The sequence below is a fragment of the Dermacentor silvarum genome, chromosome 6 (genome assembly GCF_013339745.2).
Source record: "Dermacentor silvarum isolate Dsil-2018 chromosome 6, BIME_Dsil_1.4, whole genome shotgun sequence".
NCBI classification, from domain to species: Eukaryota; Metazoa; Arthropoda; class Arachnida; order Ixodida; family Ixodidae; genus Dermacentor; species Dermacentor silvarum.
The window spans coordinates 25,967,129-25,983,206 of record NC_051159.1 but is presented as its reverse complement, the minus strand read 5'-3'; the positions used below and the strand labels follow the sequence as shown (position 1 = coordinate 25,983,206).

Below are 16,078 nucleotides of genomic sequence, written 5' to 3'. Positions count from 1 at the left end.
TGCGCCTGCAAATTTTGAAACTTCATCACCCCACCTAGCTTTCTGCGCTTGCCTTCTCTTGGTATCCATTCTGTAACTCTAATGGTCGACTGGTTATCAATCCTATGCATTACATGGCCTGCCCAGCTACATTTTTTCCTCTTAATGTCAACTAGAATATCGGCTATCCCCGTTTGCTCTATGATCCACACCGCTCTCTACCTGTCTCTTAACGTTAGGCCTAACATTTCTCGTTCCATCGCTCTTTGCGTGGTGCCTAACTTGTTTGCGAGATTCTTTGTTAACCTCTACGTTTCTGCCCCATATGTTAGCAGCGGTAGAATGCAATGATTGCACAGTTTTATTTTCAAGGACAGTGGTAAGCTCCCAGTCAGGATTTGGCAATGCCTGCCATATGCACTCCAACCCAATTTTATTCTTCTGTAAATTTCCTTCTCATGATCAGGGTCCCTTGTGAGTAATTGACGTACATAAACCTACTCCTTTACACACTCTAAAGACTGACTGGCGATCCTGGATTGTTGTTCCCTTGCATGGCTATTGAACATTACCTTCGTCTTCAGCATATTAATCTCAACTCACTCTTGCACTTTCTCGATTAAGGTTCTAAACCGTTCGTTGTAATTCATCCCCATTCTTGCTGTATAGGACAATGTTATCTGCAAACCGCAGGTTGCTGAGATATTCGCCGTTGATCCTCACTCCTAAGCCTTCCCAGTCGAAGAGCTTGAATACTTCTAAGCATGCAGCGAATAGCATTGCAGAGATTTTGTCTCCTTGCCTGACCCCTTTCTTGATAGGTAACTTTCTTTTTTTTCTTGTGGAGAACCAAGGTTGCTGTGTAATCCTTCTAGATATTTGCCAAGATATTCACGTATGGCTCCTGTACTCATTGATTACGCAATGCCTCTATTACTGTTGGTGTCTCTACTGAATCAAATGCCTTTTCATAATCTATGAATGTCATGTGGAGAGGTTGGTTGTACTCTGTAGATTTCTGTATTACCTGATTGATGACATGGATATGATCTATCGTAGAATATCCCTTCCTAAAGCCAGCCTGTTCTCTTGGTTGGCTAAAGTCAAGTGTTGCCCTGATTCTATTGGAAATTATCTTGGTGAATATTTTATACAATACTGAAAGCAAGCTAATGGGTCTATAATTCTTCAATTCTTTAACGTCTCCCTTCTTATGGATGAGTATCATGTTGGCATTCTTCCAGTTTTCTGGTACACGTTCGTGAGGTATTGCATATAAAGGGCCGCAAGCTTCTCAAGCATGATATCTCCTCCGTCTTTGATTAAATCTATTGTTATTCCATCTTCTCCAGCAGCTTTTCCCCTGGTGATGTCTTTCAAGGCCCTTCTAACTTCATGGCTAGTTATAGAAGGATCCTCTGTATCCTGTTCATCACTACTTCGAATGAAAGTAGCTTGGCTGCTCTGGGTACTTTACAGGTCAGCATAGAATTCTTGCGCTGCTTTTTACTACATCATCCAAAGTGATGATAATACTACTCTGCTTATTTTTCAGTGCATACTTCTTGCCTTGTCCTATGCCAAGTTTTGTTCTCACTGATTTGATGCTGCGTTCATATTTTACTGCTTCCTCAATCTCTTCCACGTTATAATTTCGGATATCCCTTACTTTCTTCTTGTTGATCAGTTTTAACAGTTCAGCGAATTGTATGTGGTCTCTCGACCTTGTCACTTTTATGTTTGTCGTTTCTTTATTAGGTCCTTTTTTACTTGGGAGAGCTTACCTACTGGTTTCCATGGTGCCTTACCTCCCACTTCAATTGCTGCTTGTGAGATCAGCCCAGTTATGGCTCCATTCATTACCTCTATGTTGACTTCATCTTCCTGTTCTAAAGCTGCATATTTGTTCGCAAGCACCAGCCTGAATTGTTCTGCTTTTAAGGTCACTGCGTATAGGTTGGCCTGTTTCTTAATCACTAACTTTATTCTTTCTCTCTTCAAATTGAGAGAAATCCTAGACCTGACTAAACTATGGTCACTGCACTTTACCCTACTTAACACTTCTACGTCCTGCACTATTCTGAGATCGGCAGAGAATATGCAATACATTTCATTCCGTGTTTCTCAATTAGGGCTTTTCCAGGTCCACTTCCTGTTGCTGCGCTTCCTGAAGAAGGTATTCATTACTCGGAGCCTATTCACTTCCGCGACTTCTACAAACATCTAACCTATAGTGTTCCCAGAATGGATGCCGTAGTTGTCAATTGCTTGCTCACCAGCCGGCTTTTCCCCACTTTTGCATTGTAGCCGCGCGTGACTACAGTATACTGAGTTTCCACCTTTCTCATTGCTAATTCAACATCTTCATAAAACTGTTCGATTTCTTTATCGTCATGAATGGAGGTTGGGGCGTAGGCTTGTACTACTTTCAGTCTATACCTCCTATTCAGTTTTAATAGGACGATTGCTAGCCTCTGCTTAATGCAGTAGAGTTCATCAATGCTGCTCTCTAGGTCCATTATATATATATATATATATATATATATATATATCAATGAAATAAAGAATAACAGGAGCCGGCACAGAAGTAGTTCAAAAAAAAGAAGCACGTAGGAAAAACATAACAGGACTTCACTGACGTTTCGGCTGGGGGGATGACTCTTGATGAAGGCCGGACCCCGGCCGAAACGTCAGTAAAATCTTAATGTTTTTGCTAGGTGCTTCTATTTTTTCAACTATATATATATATATATATATATATATATAGAGAGAGAGAGAGAGAGAGATAAAAATAGAAGCACGTAAGAAAAACATGTAACAGGACTTTACTGACGCTGCGGCCGGGGTCCCTTCATGAAGAGTGCGATTGCAATCACACAGAGCTCAATTTATATATTTTCTCCGTAAGAGTACACGAACCTATAGAACAAAGAACAAAAAGAATGCAGCAAAAACATGAATAGAAACTTGCGCATGCAAAGGCTGGCATTATTAAAAAATGGAACTTGAGTACAACAAAGACGTTTACACAAACTTGTAAAACGTACGTAGCTATGACCACAAGCGCACGCAGATTTAGTGGCGTCATGAATATCAACACGTACATTGACTCATGTCAAGTCAACGCAAACGACGGGCATATACAGTGCTGCTATAAATGGGCACAAAGGTGCGCGTTCATACAGTGGCATTGTGAAAACATGTTCACAAAAAGCATGTGAGGAGTTGCTGCTGCCAGGGGAGTGTTTGACCACAAAGACTGTCAATACACCCTCACCTGGCCGTAAGGCACCTGTACTGTGACCTCCACTAACCTCTGAGTGGAACGAACTGCGATCCATGGCATTCTTTGCACACGTGGTATCTTTTGTGTTTGCGGGCAGGCGTTTTGTATACAAAGTCTATGAGTGTGTGAAAAATAAAAGGAAATGTAATATAAATGAAAAATGATATGTCAAGGTTAAGTAATAAGCATCAGCATAATTTCCAATGAATGCTGCGAAAATATGCATATCACTGCCTAAACATGCCATATCATATGTGTTATAGAACCGTTACGCAATGCATGTACATATATATATATATATATATATATATATATATATAGTTCAAAGAACAGAATAATGTAGTAAAACAAGAAAAAATACAATAACACAATTTTACTGACATTTGCGGCCGCGCATTGAGATCTCAAAATAAAAACTGAAAAGTAGGGAAGAATGACAGCTAGAAACGCACGTACACACCTTTTGCCATCAAAGAAACCAAAAGTGAAAGGAATAAATATATATGTGAAATAATAATAAGGGGCCACGGAACGGACAAGGTGTTAGCAAACTAAACGGGTAAAAAGGAAAGTTTACCAGCACTTTCATTGATTCCACAAGTAGCCGCTTTAAACTTATGAATTAGATAGGATTATAGAAGCTCTCTTTCGTAGTGGGAATGAAAACCAGATTCAAGGATTTTTGCGATGATTTTAACAAATGAGTGGCCCGGAATGCGCACGTGTTTTGATAGGGGAAGATAAGGCAAATTATCAGCGTGACACTTATGGTTGTTAAAGCGGTGTCCGGATGGCGTTTAAGTTTGTCCAACGTACTTTATTTTGAAAATGGAACCTTCGAGCAAATAGATACAGTTGTTAGTGTCATATGTGAAATTACCTTTAATTTTCATGTGGAAATCGGATGCAGTGCTTTTGGCAATACATGATGTCGTCATGTGTGCGCAAACCGTGCACCATGTTTTCTTGCAAGGTCGGCAAACCGCAGTGTCAGGAATCCTCTTTTAGATGCGAAGCAGCTTATGGCGGGGGCTTTGTCCGTCCCTCCCGCTGCGTCCCACAGCCCCTTAGCTACAGTGTACTAGAAGGGGGCAGTGGGCTTACTCAGCGGCTCCTCTGACGCAGTCAGCGTCGCATCCAAGAGGTGGCGCCACTGGCAACTTCAATGGAAGCTTTGCTTGCAGAAGCTTTGATTTTCCTTGCGTTTCTGTCGGTTTCAGTTCGAAGCAGTTCACACTCTTATTTGTTTTTAATTTTGGCATACTTGACAGTCTTTACATATCTTTAGCAAGTACTATATTTGTTTAGGCCACATGATATTTGCCATAATAGTACCTTGTGGAAAAGCAAGACGGCAACTCTTGGTCAATTTGCTGCCTATCCTAACTCTAGACCTTTTGTGCAAAGAGGTCGTCGCTGACGGATATTGCTTATGCGGAAGGGGCCTTCGAATTTTCCAAATTATCGGGCAATCGTAAAAAAAAATTCAAAACGGTTTCATTCCGTGTCGACCTAATGTAAAATTTTGTCAGAAAGAAAACAGCGCGTGCAAACTTCCCAGCTAGGCTCAAAAAAAGAAAGAAAAAAATCAGGCATGCTGACCAGGTTTGTGTCTTTGCTTAGCCAAAATGAATATGTATATATGACTTAAATATTTCATTGTTCCACTTTAGTTGTTCCATGCTTCACAGTAGCCTTCTGCGTTTATTATTAACCATTATTACGCCGGCACACATTTGTTAAATCAAATCAGGTTTGTTTTTTTTTTTTCATAAAGAAATGGAGGGAGGCCTGAACAAAAAGTGAAAACTAGTTCACTTGAGAAAGGCTCCGGCCTATGCTTATGTACAGTTATATAAGGGTAAGCAAAATGAAGTTAAAAGGCCTGTTGCTGACACAAAGCTTTTATTTGCAAGTACAGCGAGCCATTGTACAAGTACAACGGCTCAACTTCAGCTGCTTGGCCCTCTGCCACTTTCCTGCCTTGTCACAGTTAATTCCTGTCACATAAAAATGCAGACGTGTGACAATGTAAAAGCTAATTATTTTAGCTGTGAGGCTAAGAGCGTGCACATTGCAGCCAACTTTGAGGGAATTAAAGCTTACTCTTAACAACTTCCAGCATATCCATAACGCTGCCAGAGTGTAGCTCGCTCTGATAGAAGCATTCTGTGAAAAGATCCTCTAGAATTTTCACAAAGCCATACAGCTGACTGGAGGGATAAAGGAGGCCTCCTCGCGGTCACAGAAGTTTCTTAGCAGGGCAAGTTGAAAACTTTCGCCTGGTTGCGTCATGGTGAGCAGCTTTATGCATTCTTGGCATTTTGTGCTGGAATTGACGATACACTTCCGCGCAACATAGTCCGCAATGTGGTAAGTGAGCCTCGAGTCGCTTCTGGCCACGTGCTTGTTATGGTCGTTTGAAACCCGCAGGCCCGTGCAATGCTGGGGTACCACGTTTGTGTGGCTTCTGTGGCAGTAGCGCTAGCAGCAGTTTGACTGCACTCATTTCTGTCACCTGATGCTTCGAGAGAGTCAACTTCCAGTAAGTAGGCCAGTGTACCTTCCTCGCAGTTTCCTTCGCTAACTGACCTAACTAGACCATAAAAAGAAAAACAATTTACGGTGATCAGGAACAGCGTTCTAGTTGAGCACAAAACGTGGCTCGAAATGGAGCTCGCATACTGCGCTCGTGTCGTCCAGGGGAGGTTCTATGGAGGTTCTTTTCCCACTCTTTCCGCCTATTTTTATCCTTCGGGACGCCAAACAAGGACAACTTCGGCCCATCCTTCATAAACATAGCCTGTTTGGCACCCAGGCGCGTAACAGTGGTTTTGTCGATGCCGCGGCATGGCTCAGTTACTGCAAGGCATACGAATCTCTTGCAGGCTATATGCGAAAAAAAAAACACTGAAGGAAAAAAAAAAACCCAGGCGACGACGTCCACAGAAAAAACAACGCAGCTCAGCAACTCCAACTAATATGATCGGGCACTGGGCGGGCACTGGGCAGCTGCGCCGTCGCACCCACGTTCCATTGAAACCGACGCCAGCGCCGCCGCTCGGGCTATCGGGGAAGCTCATGTTTGCGACATTCGTGGAGCCACCGCATCGCATAGCCTCCGCCGGAGAGTAAGCCCACTGCCCTCTTCTAGTACACTGTACCTTAGCGCATGGAGCGTCCCCTCCCCCTCTCTTTCCTCTCCTACGCTCCCCCCTTTCTCTCCTCTAGGAATCCGGAACGGCGCACACGACAGGTGGTGCGACAGCTGCATACTCCGCTAGGGGCGCCACGGTAGTTCCGCGGTATGAAAATGGAGCGCGGGTGCCTCATTCCCTCTCCTGTGCAGTGCCGCGTTAAGCGCTCGGGCCGCTGCCGCGAAATCATCTCGCGCTCAAGCTAACCATCTCCCCACTGCTTCGCATCCACACATGGTTTCCTTTAGCGGGAGGTGGAGTAATTTTTTATATGACGTTAAGATGTCATGCAGATTACTATCTACTTCTGACACGCTGCCAGTTATGCCTTCTAGCAACCGTTGCACCCCTCCGGCCCACACTCTAAAAACAGTTGCACCCTTTGGGGCGTATTTTTGCCGCAGAACAATAATCGTCATCTAACTTGCGTGGCTTTCCTTTCTTTAACGCTGTGCGCCCGGCACTTCTCGGTCGCGAACGACAAGAGCGTTATCAGCGTGACACAGCGTTATCGACAGGAAAGTAGCAAGTGCAGAGTTTTCAAGATAGGAAACGCAAGCAAGACAGATGACGATTATTGTTGTGTGGCAAAAGTGCACCCCAAAGGGTGCAACTGTTTTTAGAGTGCAGTGTGATAAATGCCTAGATATGTACATTTCCGCCGTCCAACGTGACGTCCTTAAAGCTTATCAATACCAAAATTCGTTTAAGCCATATATTCAATTAGAAGAAAGCCACTGCATTTAGCCATTGACGCGGTTTGACGTCAATGGCTAAATGCAGTGTTATTGTGATAAAACCAGCGGACGAATGTCGTACCCTAGTAATCATGAGCAAAACGGGCTATATAAGCGAAGCCCAGAGACAACTAAATGATCAGATATATAAATGCCTAGACGGTGATCCTACCACAAATTCTACAGGAATTGTCGAAAATACCATAAAAGGTAGCGTAAAAGCGAAGCAATTAAGCGATAATGTGGTAGGTTCGCTCGTTCCGCTAAGTCCCATCCCGGGCATGTTCTACTTGCTGCCTAAAATACACAAAGGAAACTGTCCAGGACGCCCTATTATTTCGGGCATTGGCACTGTCACGGAGCAACTTTCGCCCTACGCTTATATAATAATCAGCCGCCTTCCATGTACTTTCTCATCCTATCCTAAAGATACGAACCATTTTTGTTGGACATGGATGACCTCCTTATACCAGAGAATTTCCTGCTCGTCACATTATGTTGTGGTATCACTCTATACAAACATCTCCCATAGTGATGGCATTCAGGCAGTTGTTTATGCATATGACAGATCGGCTGATGATCGAAAAACCGTTGGTAGTGACACACTGTCTACATTATTGAAATTGTTTTGCATCTGAATAATTTTGAATTTGACGGTTCGCATTACCTTGAAATAAGCGGCACATCAATGGGCACTCGCATTGGACCTAAATATTCTAGCATTTTTATGTCTGTTTTGGAGAATTACTTTCCTGGCAAGCGCGAACTACAACCTCTTTATTATAAGCGGTTTACAGGTGACATTTTGCTGATCTGGTCTAATGGTAAAAAAGAACTGTTATCGTTTAAACTGGTTTCAGTACTGCTCACCCATCGATTTCTTTTTCGCATGAGTAGTCTCGTTCTACGGTTAACTTTCAGGACGTTACAGTTAACAACAAACTAACCACTAAACTTTACTGAAAACCAAAGGACAGGCATCGTTATTTTCACTTTAAAGTTATCATCTAAAACACAGGAAAACCAGTGCACCATATAGTCAGGCGCTCCGCCTTAAGAAGCATTGTTCGGAACAGTCACTTTTATGACAACAGAACAACTTCGCGAACCTTTAATCCAGCGGGAATACCCACGTCATATTGTCGATGATGCCGTTAAAAGGGCCGATGCGCTGAATTGGAACTACTTGTTCCGCGCAAAAAAGCAATCGTCCATTTAGACAAAAAGTGCCCTTGTTCTAAACAACTCAGCATCGGTTCCAAATGTTTCGTCAATCCTTCAAAAACATTTCAATACAATAGCACAGAGGGATAGCCTTAATGTTATCTTTCCAGACGGTCTAGTAATCTGCATGACATCTTTACGCCATCTAAAACGAGGATTCCTAAGACTGCGGGTTGCCGACCTTGCAAGAAAACACGGTGCAAGGTTTGTGCACACATGACATCATGTAGTGACAAAAGCACTGCCTCCGATTTCAATATGAAAATTAAAGGTAATTTTTCGTGTGACACTAACAACTGCATCTATTAGCTCGAATGTTCTGTTTGTAAATTACAGTTTGTTTGACAAACTAAAGCGCCGTACAGATACCTTGTGGAATCAATGAAAGTGCTAGTAAACTTTCCTTTCTACCCATTTAGTGTGTTAACACCTTGCAAATCTCGCGGCCGCGTATTATTATTTCACATATTTTATTACCTAGCACTGTTGGCTTCTTTGATGTCAAAAGGTGTGCACGTGCATTGCTAGCTGACATTCTTCCCTACTTTTCTACATTTATTTTGACATTGGATTCTGCGCCCGAAACGTCAGTCAAGTCGTCTTATTGTATCTTTTTTTTACTACGTTCTCCTTTTCTTTGAACATATATTAGATTATTTTCCTAAATACGCTTGGCCCATTGAAAAATCCAGTTACTACTATATATATATATATATATATATATATATATATATGCACATGCATTTCGCAACGCTTATATAGCACATATTATATGGCATCTTTACCAAGTGACATGCATATTTACGCAGCATTCATTAGAAATAAGGTTGATGCTTATTACTTTACCCTGTCATATAATTTTTCATTTATATAATACTTTATTTTATTTTTCACACACACATAGATTTTGTATAAAGAACACCTGCCCGCTAACACAAAGGATACTACGTGTGCAGAGAAGGCAGTGGATCGCAGTTCGTTCAACTCAGAGGTTCGTGGAGGTCACAGTGCAGACGTCCCGCGGCCAGGTGAGGATGCATTGAGCGTCTTTGTGGCCAGTCGTAATGATGATGATGATTTAATGTCACCCCCTTTGAAACGGGGCGGTGACAAATAGTCACCTAGCCTGCTTGATTTATTTAGGTATGCTATACATGTTTTTTAACTAGCATTTTTGTGTACCTCTCAATAATATTTTTCTTTTTTTTTCTAAAATCTACCTTGTACCACTTCCTATGAGTTTAAGAGATCCGGGCCGCGATTTTGTAGCGATACCTTATGACTTATTATATTCTAGTCTTATCATCCACCGCTCGCGGCCGGCTGATCCCGTTGATAACGTGAGCGGACCGTCGCTCTGACCACTGACAAAGCGGCATAAGCGCGAAAAGGCATTATTACCGCAAAGGCATCACTACAAAATACCGGCCCAGGGCGTATAAATCTATTCCCTGATTTTTTCCACCAATACTCTAATCGTCTCTTGCTTATCTCTACGGCTGATCGGTTGATGTCTGCTTCCACTTTAAACCCCAGCACTTCTTGAAGTTGTACGTTACCTACGGTTCTCGCTGGGTGAATCCCTTCGCATTCCATTAGGATGTGCTGAGTGGTCTCCGATTCTTTACTGCAGTATACACATGCCTCATCTAGTTCCGAATATTTGCTTCGGTATGTTTTGATCCTTAGACAACCGGCTCGAACGTCAAATAGCAAGGCACTGTCCTTTGTGTTATCGTACAGATTTTCCCTTCTAATTTATTTCTTCTCATTCTTGCAAATCTACATAGTACTTTTTGGTTACATTCTTTACATCCAATTCACTGTCTCTCTTTCTGATGCCGCCTGGTTGTCCCTTTACAGTTTCGATTATACTGTACTTGGTTACCAACTTTCTTGACCGCTTCCTCCATTATGTGTCCACGCTTTTCAGGTACAGATACTTGTGCAATTTAGCCACACATTTATTTTGATCCATGTTCCTGAGTCTTTCTTCAAAACTAATTTTATCTGTTCTCCTCTGACTTCAAAAGAAGACCAACCCATGTCATCCTGCACTACCTCATTTTTGGTTTTACCGTGGGCACCCAAAGCCAACCGGTCTACTAATATTTCGTTAACTTCCAACCACGAAATGATACCCGATTTTAGGCATAGAATGACATTTGGCAACGTAAGCGCTGGCACCATTACTCCTTTCCAGATTCCACGCACCACCTAATACTTATTGTGGCCCCACAATGCTCTGCGTTTCGTTATTGCTGCAATCCGCTTCCCCTTTATTTTCAGGTTATCTTCGTGGGTCCTTGAGTAAGTCTTTCCTTCGCTTATGTATACTCCGAGGTACTTATATTGCTTGTCTATGGGTATGACTTGCTGTTGAATTGACACCACCTAACTACTCGTCTCTTCATTAAAGATCATAATTCCTGATTTCTCCGTGCTAAACATAAGGCCTAGATTTGTCGCTGCGTCGCCCCAGATATTCTCAAGTATCTGTAAATCTTTTTTATTGTCTGCTAATAGCACTATATCGTCTGCGTACATCAGTCCAGAGACCTTCTGTTGCATCATTTGTCCATTACACATGTAGGATAAATCCAACCCTAAATTGCCGTTTTCCAGTTGTCTTTCTATACCGGTAACATGAAGCGTGAACAACAATGGAGACAGAGGATATCCTTGCTTCAATCCTTGGTGAAGTCACACCATTTCATTTCCTTTTCGACACTGCTTTTTGGTCACTGCTGCTTGATTCATGAAAGCAGCGGCCCTTCGCATGCTTTTTGTTATTATGTTTTTATAATGCCACTGTATGTACGCGCAACTTTGTACCCCTTTATAGCACCCCGGTATATGCCCGTCGTTTTTGTTGACTTTGACATCAGTCAATGTACGTGTTGACATTCATGACGCCACTAACTCTACGCGCGCTTGTGGTCATAGGCTACGTACGTTTTACAAGTTTGTGTTCGCGTCTTTGTTGTACTCACGTTTGTTTTCTTGTTCTTTTAATAATGCCACTCTGTGCATGTTCAAGTTATACTCACGTTTTTGTTGCATTCCTTTTTTATTTTTTTCTATATTCTTTCACTATTACGCACAAAATGTATGAATTGAGCTCTGTGCGCTTGCAATAGCACTCTTGAAGGCCGGACCCCTGCTGAAACGTCAGTAAAGTCCGGTTATGTTTTTCCTACGTGCTTCCTTTTTTTTTGAACTATTCCTGTGCCAGCTGCTGTCATTCTTTGCTTCACTGATATTTATACATGTACTTGTTTTCTGCTGCTATTGCTTCCTATGTTGCATCCTATGTCAATGCTTCCCATGCGGCAACCAGACGAAGTTCTATCGTGGCCTCCAACGTGAGCTTGACCCGATGATCGGGAGGCACGATTTCACAGAAACCCGACGGATGTTTTGGACTTTCTCTCTAAGGTCTCGATAATTGGTCGTCACCAGTAAGGAACAAAATGTAACACTAAGGAATTGTATTGTTAAGATTTCATTACCATTGCCACAGTACGAAGACGCCTTGTATGACCTGCGTACACAATACAGTAAAGAAATGGAGAGCAAGATAACAAAATAAATGTGTAGTCACGCGCCGGCTTCGTCAATTTTCTCAGGCATTTTTTTTCATGTAATTCTTACATGCTAAAAGAAAACAAATAGACAAAGAAAAATACACTTGTCTTTCTCTGGCAAAGAATTTTTGATAGGCGAAGGAACTGAAGGGCCCGCTTAGCTTTCATTTCGAACACTATTATAGCGACAAGTACATCTGTCTCATCGAGGACTTACCACCCTCTTCGCATCCATCAGTCCTTCAGTAGAAGAGGCCGTTAAGTTGACGGGCTGAGTGGCTGTTGTATCTGAAATGCAACGTCCTTCCTTTTCGTTGATAACATCAAATCTAGCCGGGTTGTGAAATTTGAAAATTTATTTTCAAATTGTCGCCAATTATCTTTTTATCATTGATGTTAAATCCTTTAGCTCACGCCAAGGCTCCAAAGGTAGCGAAACTAGCGTATTTGCAGTACAATGCTAGTCGCAGTAGCTGTATGTTCATAGATGCCTATATGGGTCGCAGACTAGGTACGTGTATGTCTACAGTCGCGAGCAAACGTATGAACACCTTCCAAACTTAAAAAAAAACATTATCTCATAGTTCAGTATCGTGCAATTGATTCAACACATTCCATTGTTAACAACCAGTCCATTTAGTTTGTGCCATTTCACTTTAGCAGCGATGCCCAGGCTGCGAACAAAAAAGAAAATTCGCTGCACCACTAGTGTATACTTATTTGCGCGCGAATGCACGGCCTCGAATATGTGATCTACAGTGGTGGAACAAGGGATCTCTGTGGAGGCGATGTTGGGACAAGGCGACTTGCCAGAACGACAACGTGTGTCCGGACACGGCGACATTATTTTTTTTTCTTGACAGCATATACATATCTCACTCCACACACGTCCAATGGGGGAGGATATCCCGCCATATAAATTGTGACAAGGAAACAGGGCCCAGATAACCTAATGGTTTTATTACAATTATTTTCCTTATCGCGCTTTGTCAGTGGTCCTAGCACTGCTCTGCTTGCGATATGACCATGATGGGCCGGTCGAAAGCGGTGGTTGATCATAGCCTGTTCTCCGAAATCAGGTGCCGCACGTGCCACATCACGGAGACCATTGTCCTAATATTGTCGCAAGGGAATCGCTGCATTATAATGCCCGAGTTGCCTTGATGATCGAAGACAATCCCGTTGTTGAAATTGTGGCTCAAAAGACAACCCTAGTTCTACTTCTGTTGAGCATGCGAAGTCTCACTTTTCCTGTGAAACTCAGCCTTATTCGTATGTCTTCCTGTGGAACAGGTGTCCTGTCTGTGTTGTACGTGATCAGGCTGCACTTGTCCTTCTACGTGGGGGAAGAAGAATCACTGAGCAGGGAGCTTCTCGAGCTGATCAGCACCATCACCCGCATGGTGCCCACTGTGTCGATATCGTGGGGACTAGGCCGAGCCATGTGGCTGACGTCTCTGAATGAACTCTGCCACATGGACAACGACGCGGACTTCATGCAGGTGATCGCGCTTGTGCGCTCAATTTGAGCGGCGCTGGCTTTCCGCGCGTCGCTTGGTGTGCTGCACAGAGAAGCGGTGAATGCTTTGCGATAACTGCCACCGACGTCTAGCCAGCTCGTCTGAGGTGCAAGAGTTAATTTGTAACGCCGGCTGTCCAGTGGCGAATGCCTGAGAGAGTTCGATGTTTGGTGCAGTTTTCTTTTGTTTCCGAGCGCGGCTTTTAGGCGCCTGCTCCTGCGGCGAGCATGGGCGCCATCCCTCGGCGTCCTGGTAACTGAGCAAACGAGCACAACAAAAGGGTGAGAGAGTGAACGTGGAGCGTGGATGAAAGACGGCGATAACAAAGAGAGCGCGAGCAGCAAAGCGGAGGAGGAGGGTATGGCGAAAGCGTGAGAAGAGAAGCGCAGTTCAGCGCACGACGGGCTTTGTGGTGACGATGGCTACGAGATAGCGCCAGAGTAGCGCGCGTCGTCTGTATGGAAACAAAGCGTTGCATGAGCGGAGGTCTGTCTGCGGCTGCTGTGAACCGCGCCCACGCGTCGCGATTAGCGAGGCAGTAGCGCTGCACTTAGCTCCGTTTGTCCGCTCCAGCCACTATATTCTGAAACGAGAACATGTATACAGCTGCGCTCAAAATTCGCAAGCTAAGCATCGCCTAAGCCGTGACGGCACTGCGATTTATAAATTCGTACATCTGGAATTTTAGGTTAAATAATGTCGAAGCACCTCACTTTGAAAGTCATGGAATGCTTAGGGCATGTACCTGGTGGTTCATTAGAGTTACAAAATGAGTGCTAAGGGCAAGCAAGGCTTTCAAGTAAGACGATTTGTAATGTAATGCAGTTATGATATTGTCATGATTAAGAAGACTAGGTCGGGCAAACCAAAGACAATGAGGCCGCTATTTGTGTTGTTGCAGCTGGCGCTTCGGTTGCCATGTTTGAAGATGTTGGCTTGAGCCGTCTGTCTTCATGCCGGCGCTCATAAGCAGCACTTGTTTCCGCCATGTTTTGGTGGAGGCGTGGGATAGTCAAAACACGGAGCTCATCCTGCCGCAATGACCGACGGCCATGATGCCTCGATGGCCGGCGGGCCACGCCCATCGCCGGCCCAGCAGATTCTGACTTATGTCGTGTTGTCATAGCCGAAAGATCCAGGGACCTTCTGCGGCGCCGATGGAAGGGATGTTGAAGAGCCGATAATCTTGTACGAGCGCGTAAGCGACCAAAATCGGTCAAGTGCAACGGTAATATTGCCAAACGTAATATTTTAACTCCGAGGCACAGCGCGATTCTGGTTCTAGACTCAAGAACACGACATCCCAAGCTAGGACGTATGCAAGGAATAGCTTCGAGACCTGTTCGGAAAGCCTATTCGGAAGGTAGCTGGCAGCGAAGGGGCTTTCAACCCGCGCTCATACGTCGACTGAGTCTTACGTGGCGTTTATTTAAGGTGTACTATAGCACTCGGCCGTAAAGTCGACAACAACATGAATGAGACGGACAAGGCGGCGACATTCTGAAGAGCATAACAGATGACGCCTTCAACCTGTTCATCTGCAAGAACTTTCACTCAGGCGAAGAAATCGTCAAGGAGTGTGGGAAGTTCGAGCAGGTGAAGAACCGTCGCATTACTCAGCAGTTCAGGAGGCTGCCAAATACGGCTGCAACGTCTTCATGTGAAGACTAAGCAGCTGGAACTCATCCATCTGGTCAAGAAAAATTGCGCGGATGATCCGTCCCAAACTCGAAGCTCCTACCACTCCTAGACAACGTTTCGTTTTTAATGCATCTTCAATATCGCTTATGCAAGCCGTTGTGCGACAAGAGATGGTAAATTTGGGCCTTCTGCCTCTTTGCGTCTTTCGATATGCTACCATCCGAGTGACGATGACCAACGATTGCGGCAGTGAGGGGCGATATGTCCAAAGTGCAAGCAATTAAAACAGATCGGCCTATGTCCGGGTGTTCTCGAGCCGTGACACTGCTGTGGCCCGTCTGACACCTGGGCATGAGTGCCAGATTTTATCGCTCATACTCGCTGCTTGTACCTCTATCAGCCCAGTCCCGGAGTGCTCCAGTTTGGCTTTTCCTCGCCCTACCATGACGTTACCTAAATGATTGCTACGTACCTTGCTCCAGGCGCAGCTGTTGGTGTTCGTCACCCACTTTTTCTTTTTATCACGACGACCGCCCTCTCGGCCAGACAACTGCCACCACTCATCGCACTTACGCCTGTGACAAGTTGGTCGAAAGTCATGCAATGCTTAGGGCATGTACCTGGTGGTTCATTAGAGTTACAATATGCGCGCTAAGGGCAAGCAAGGAGTTCAAGACAAAATTTGTAAAGTAATGCAGCTATTATATTGCCGCGATGAAGAAGGCTAGAACGGGCAAACCAAAGACAATGAGGACGAAATATGTGTTCTTGCTGCTGGCGCTTCAGTCGCCATGTTTGAAGATGTGGAATTGAGCCGTCTGTGTTCGTGCCTGCGCTGACAAACAGCGCTTCTTTCCGCTTTGCAACATTATTTTCAGATGTATAGATACAGTAGACGTGATCAAAA

The 16,078-nt window shown here is 44.0% G+C and overlaps 1 protein-coding gene across 1 annotated transcript in view; it reads left to right on the top strand.

Annotated features, from left to right (window-relative positions):
• Window positions 1–16,078, top strand: part of LOC119456584 (uncharacterized) — a 69,675-nt gene that overhangs the window by 28,405 nt on the left and 25,192 nt on the right. Inside the window, exon 4 of the mRNA XM_037718414.2 lies at window positions 13,304–13,512. Within this exon, the coding sequence (XP_037574342.2) occupies window positions 13,304–13,512 (209 nt within the window). The remainder of the gene's footprint in view (window positions 1–13,303; window positions 13,513–16,078) is intronic.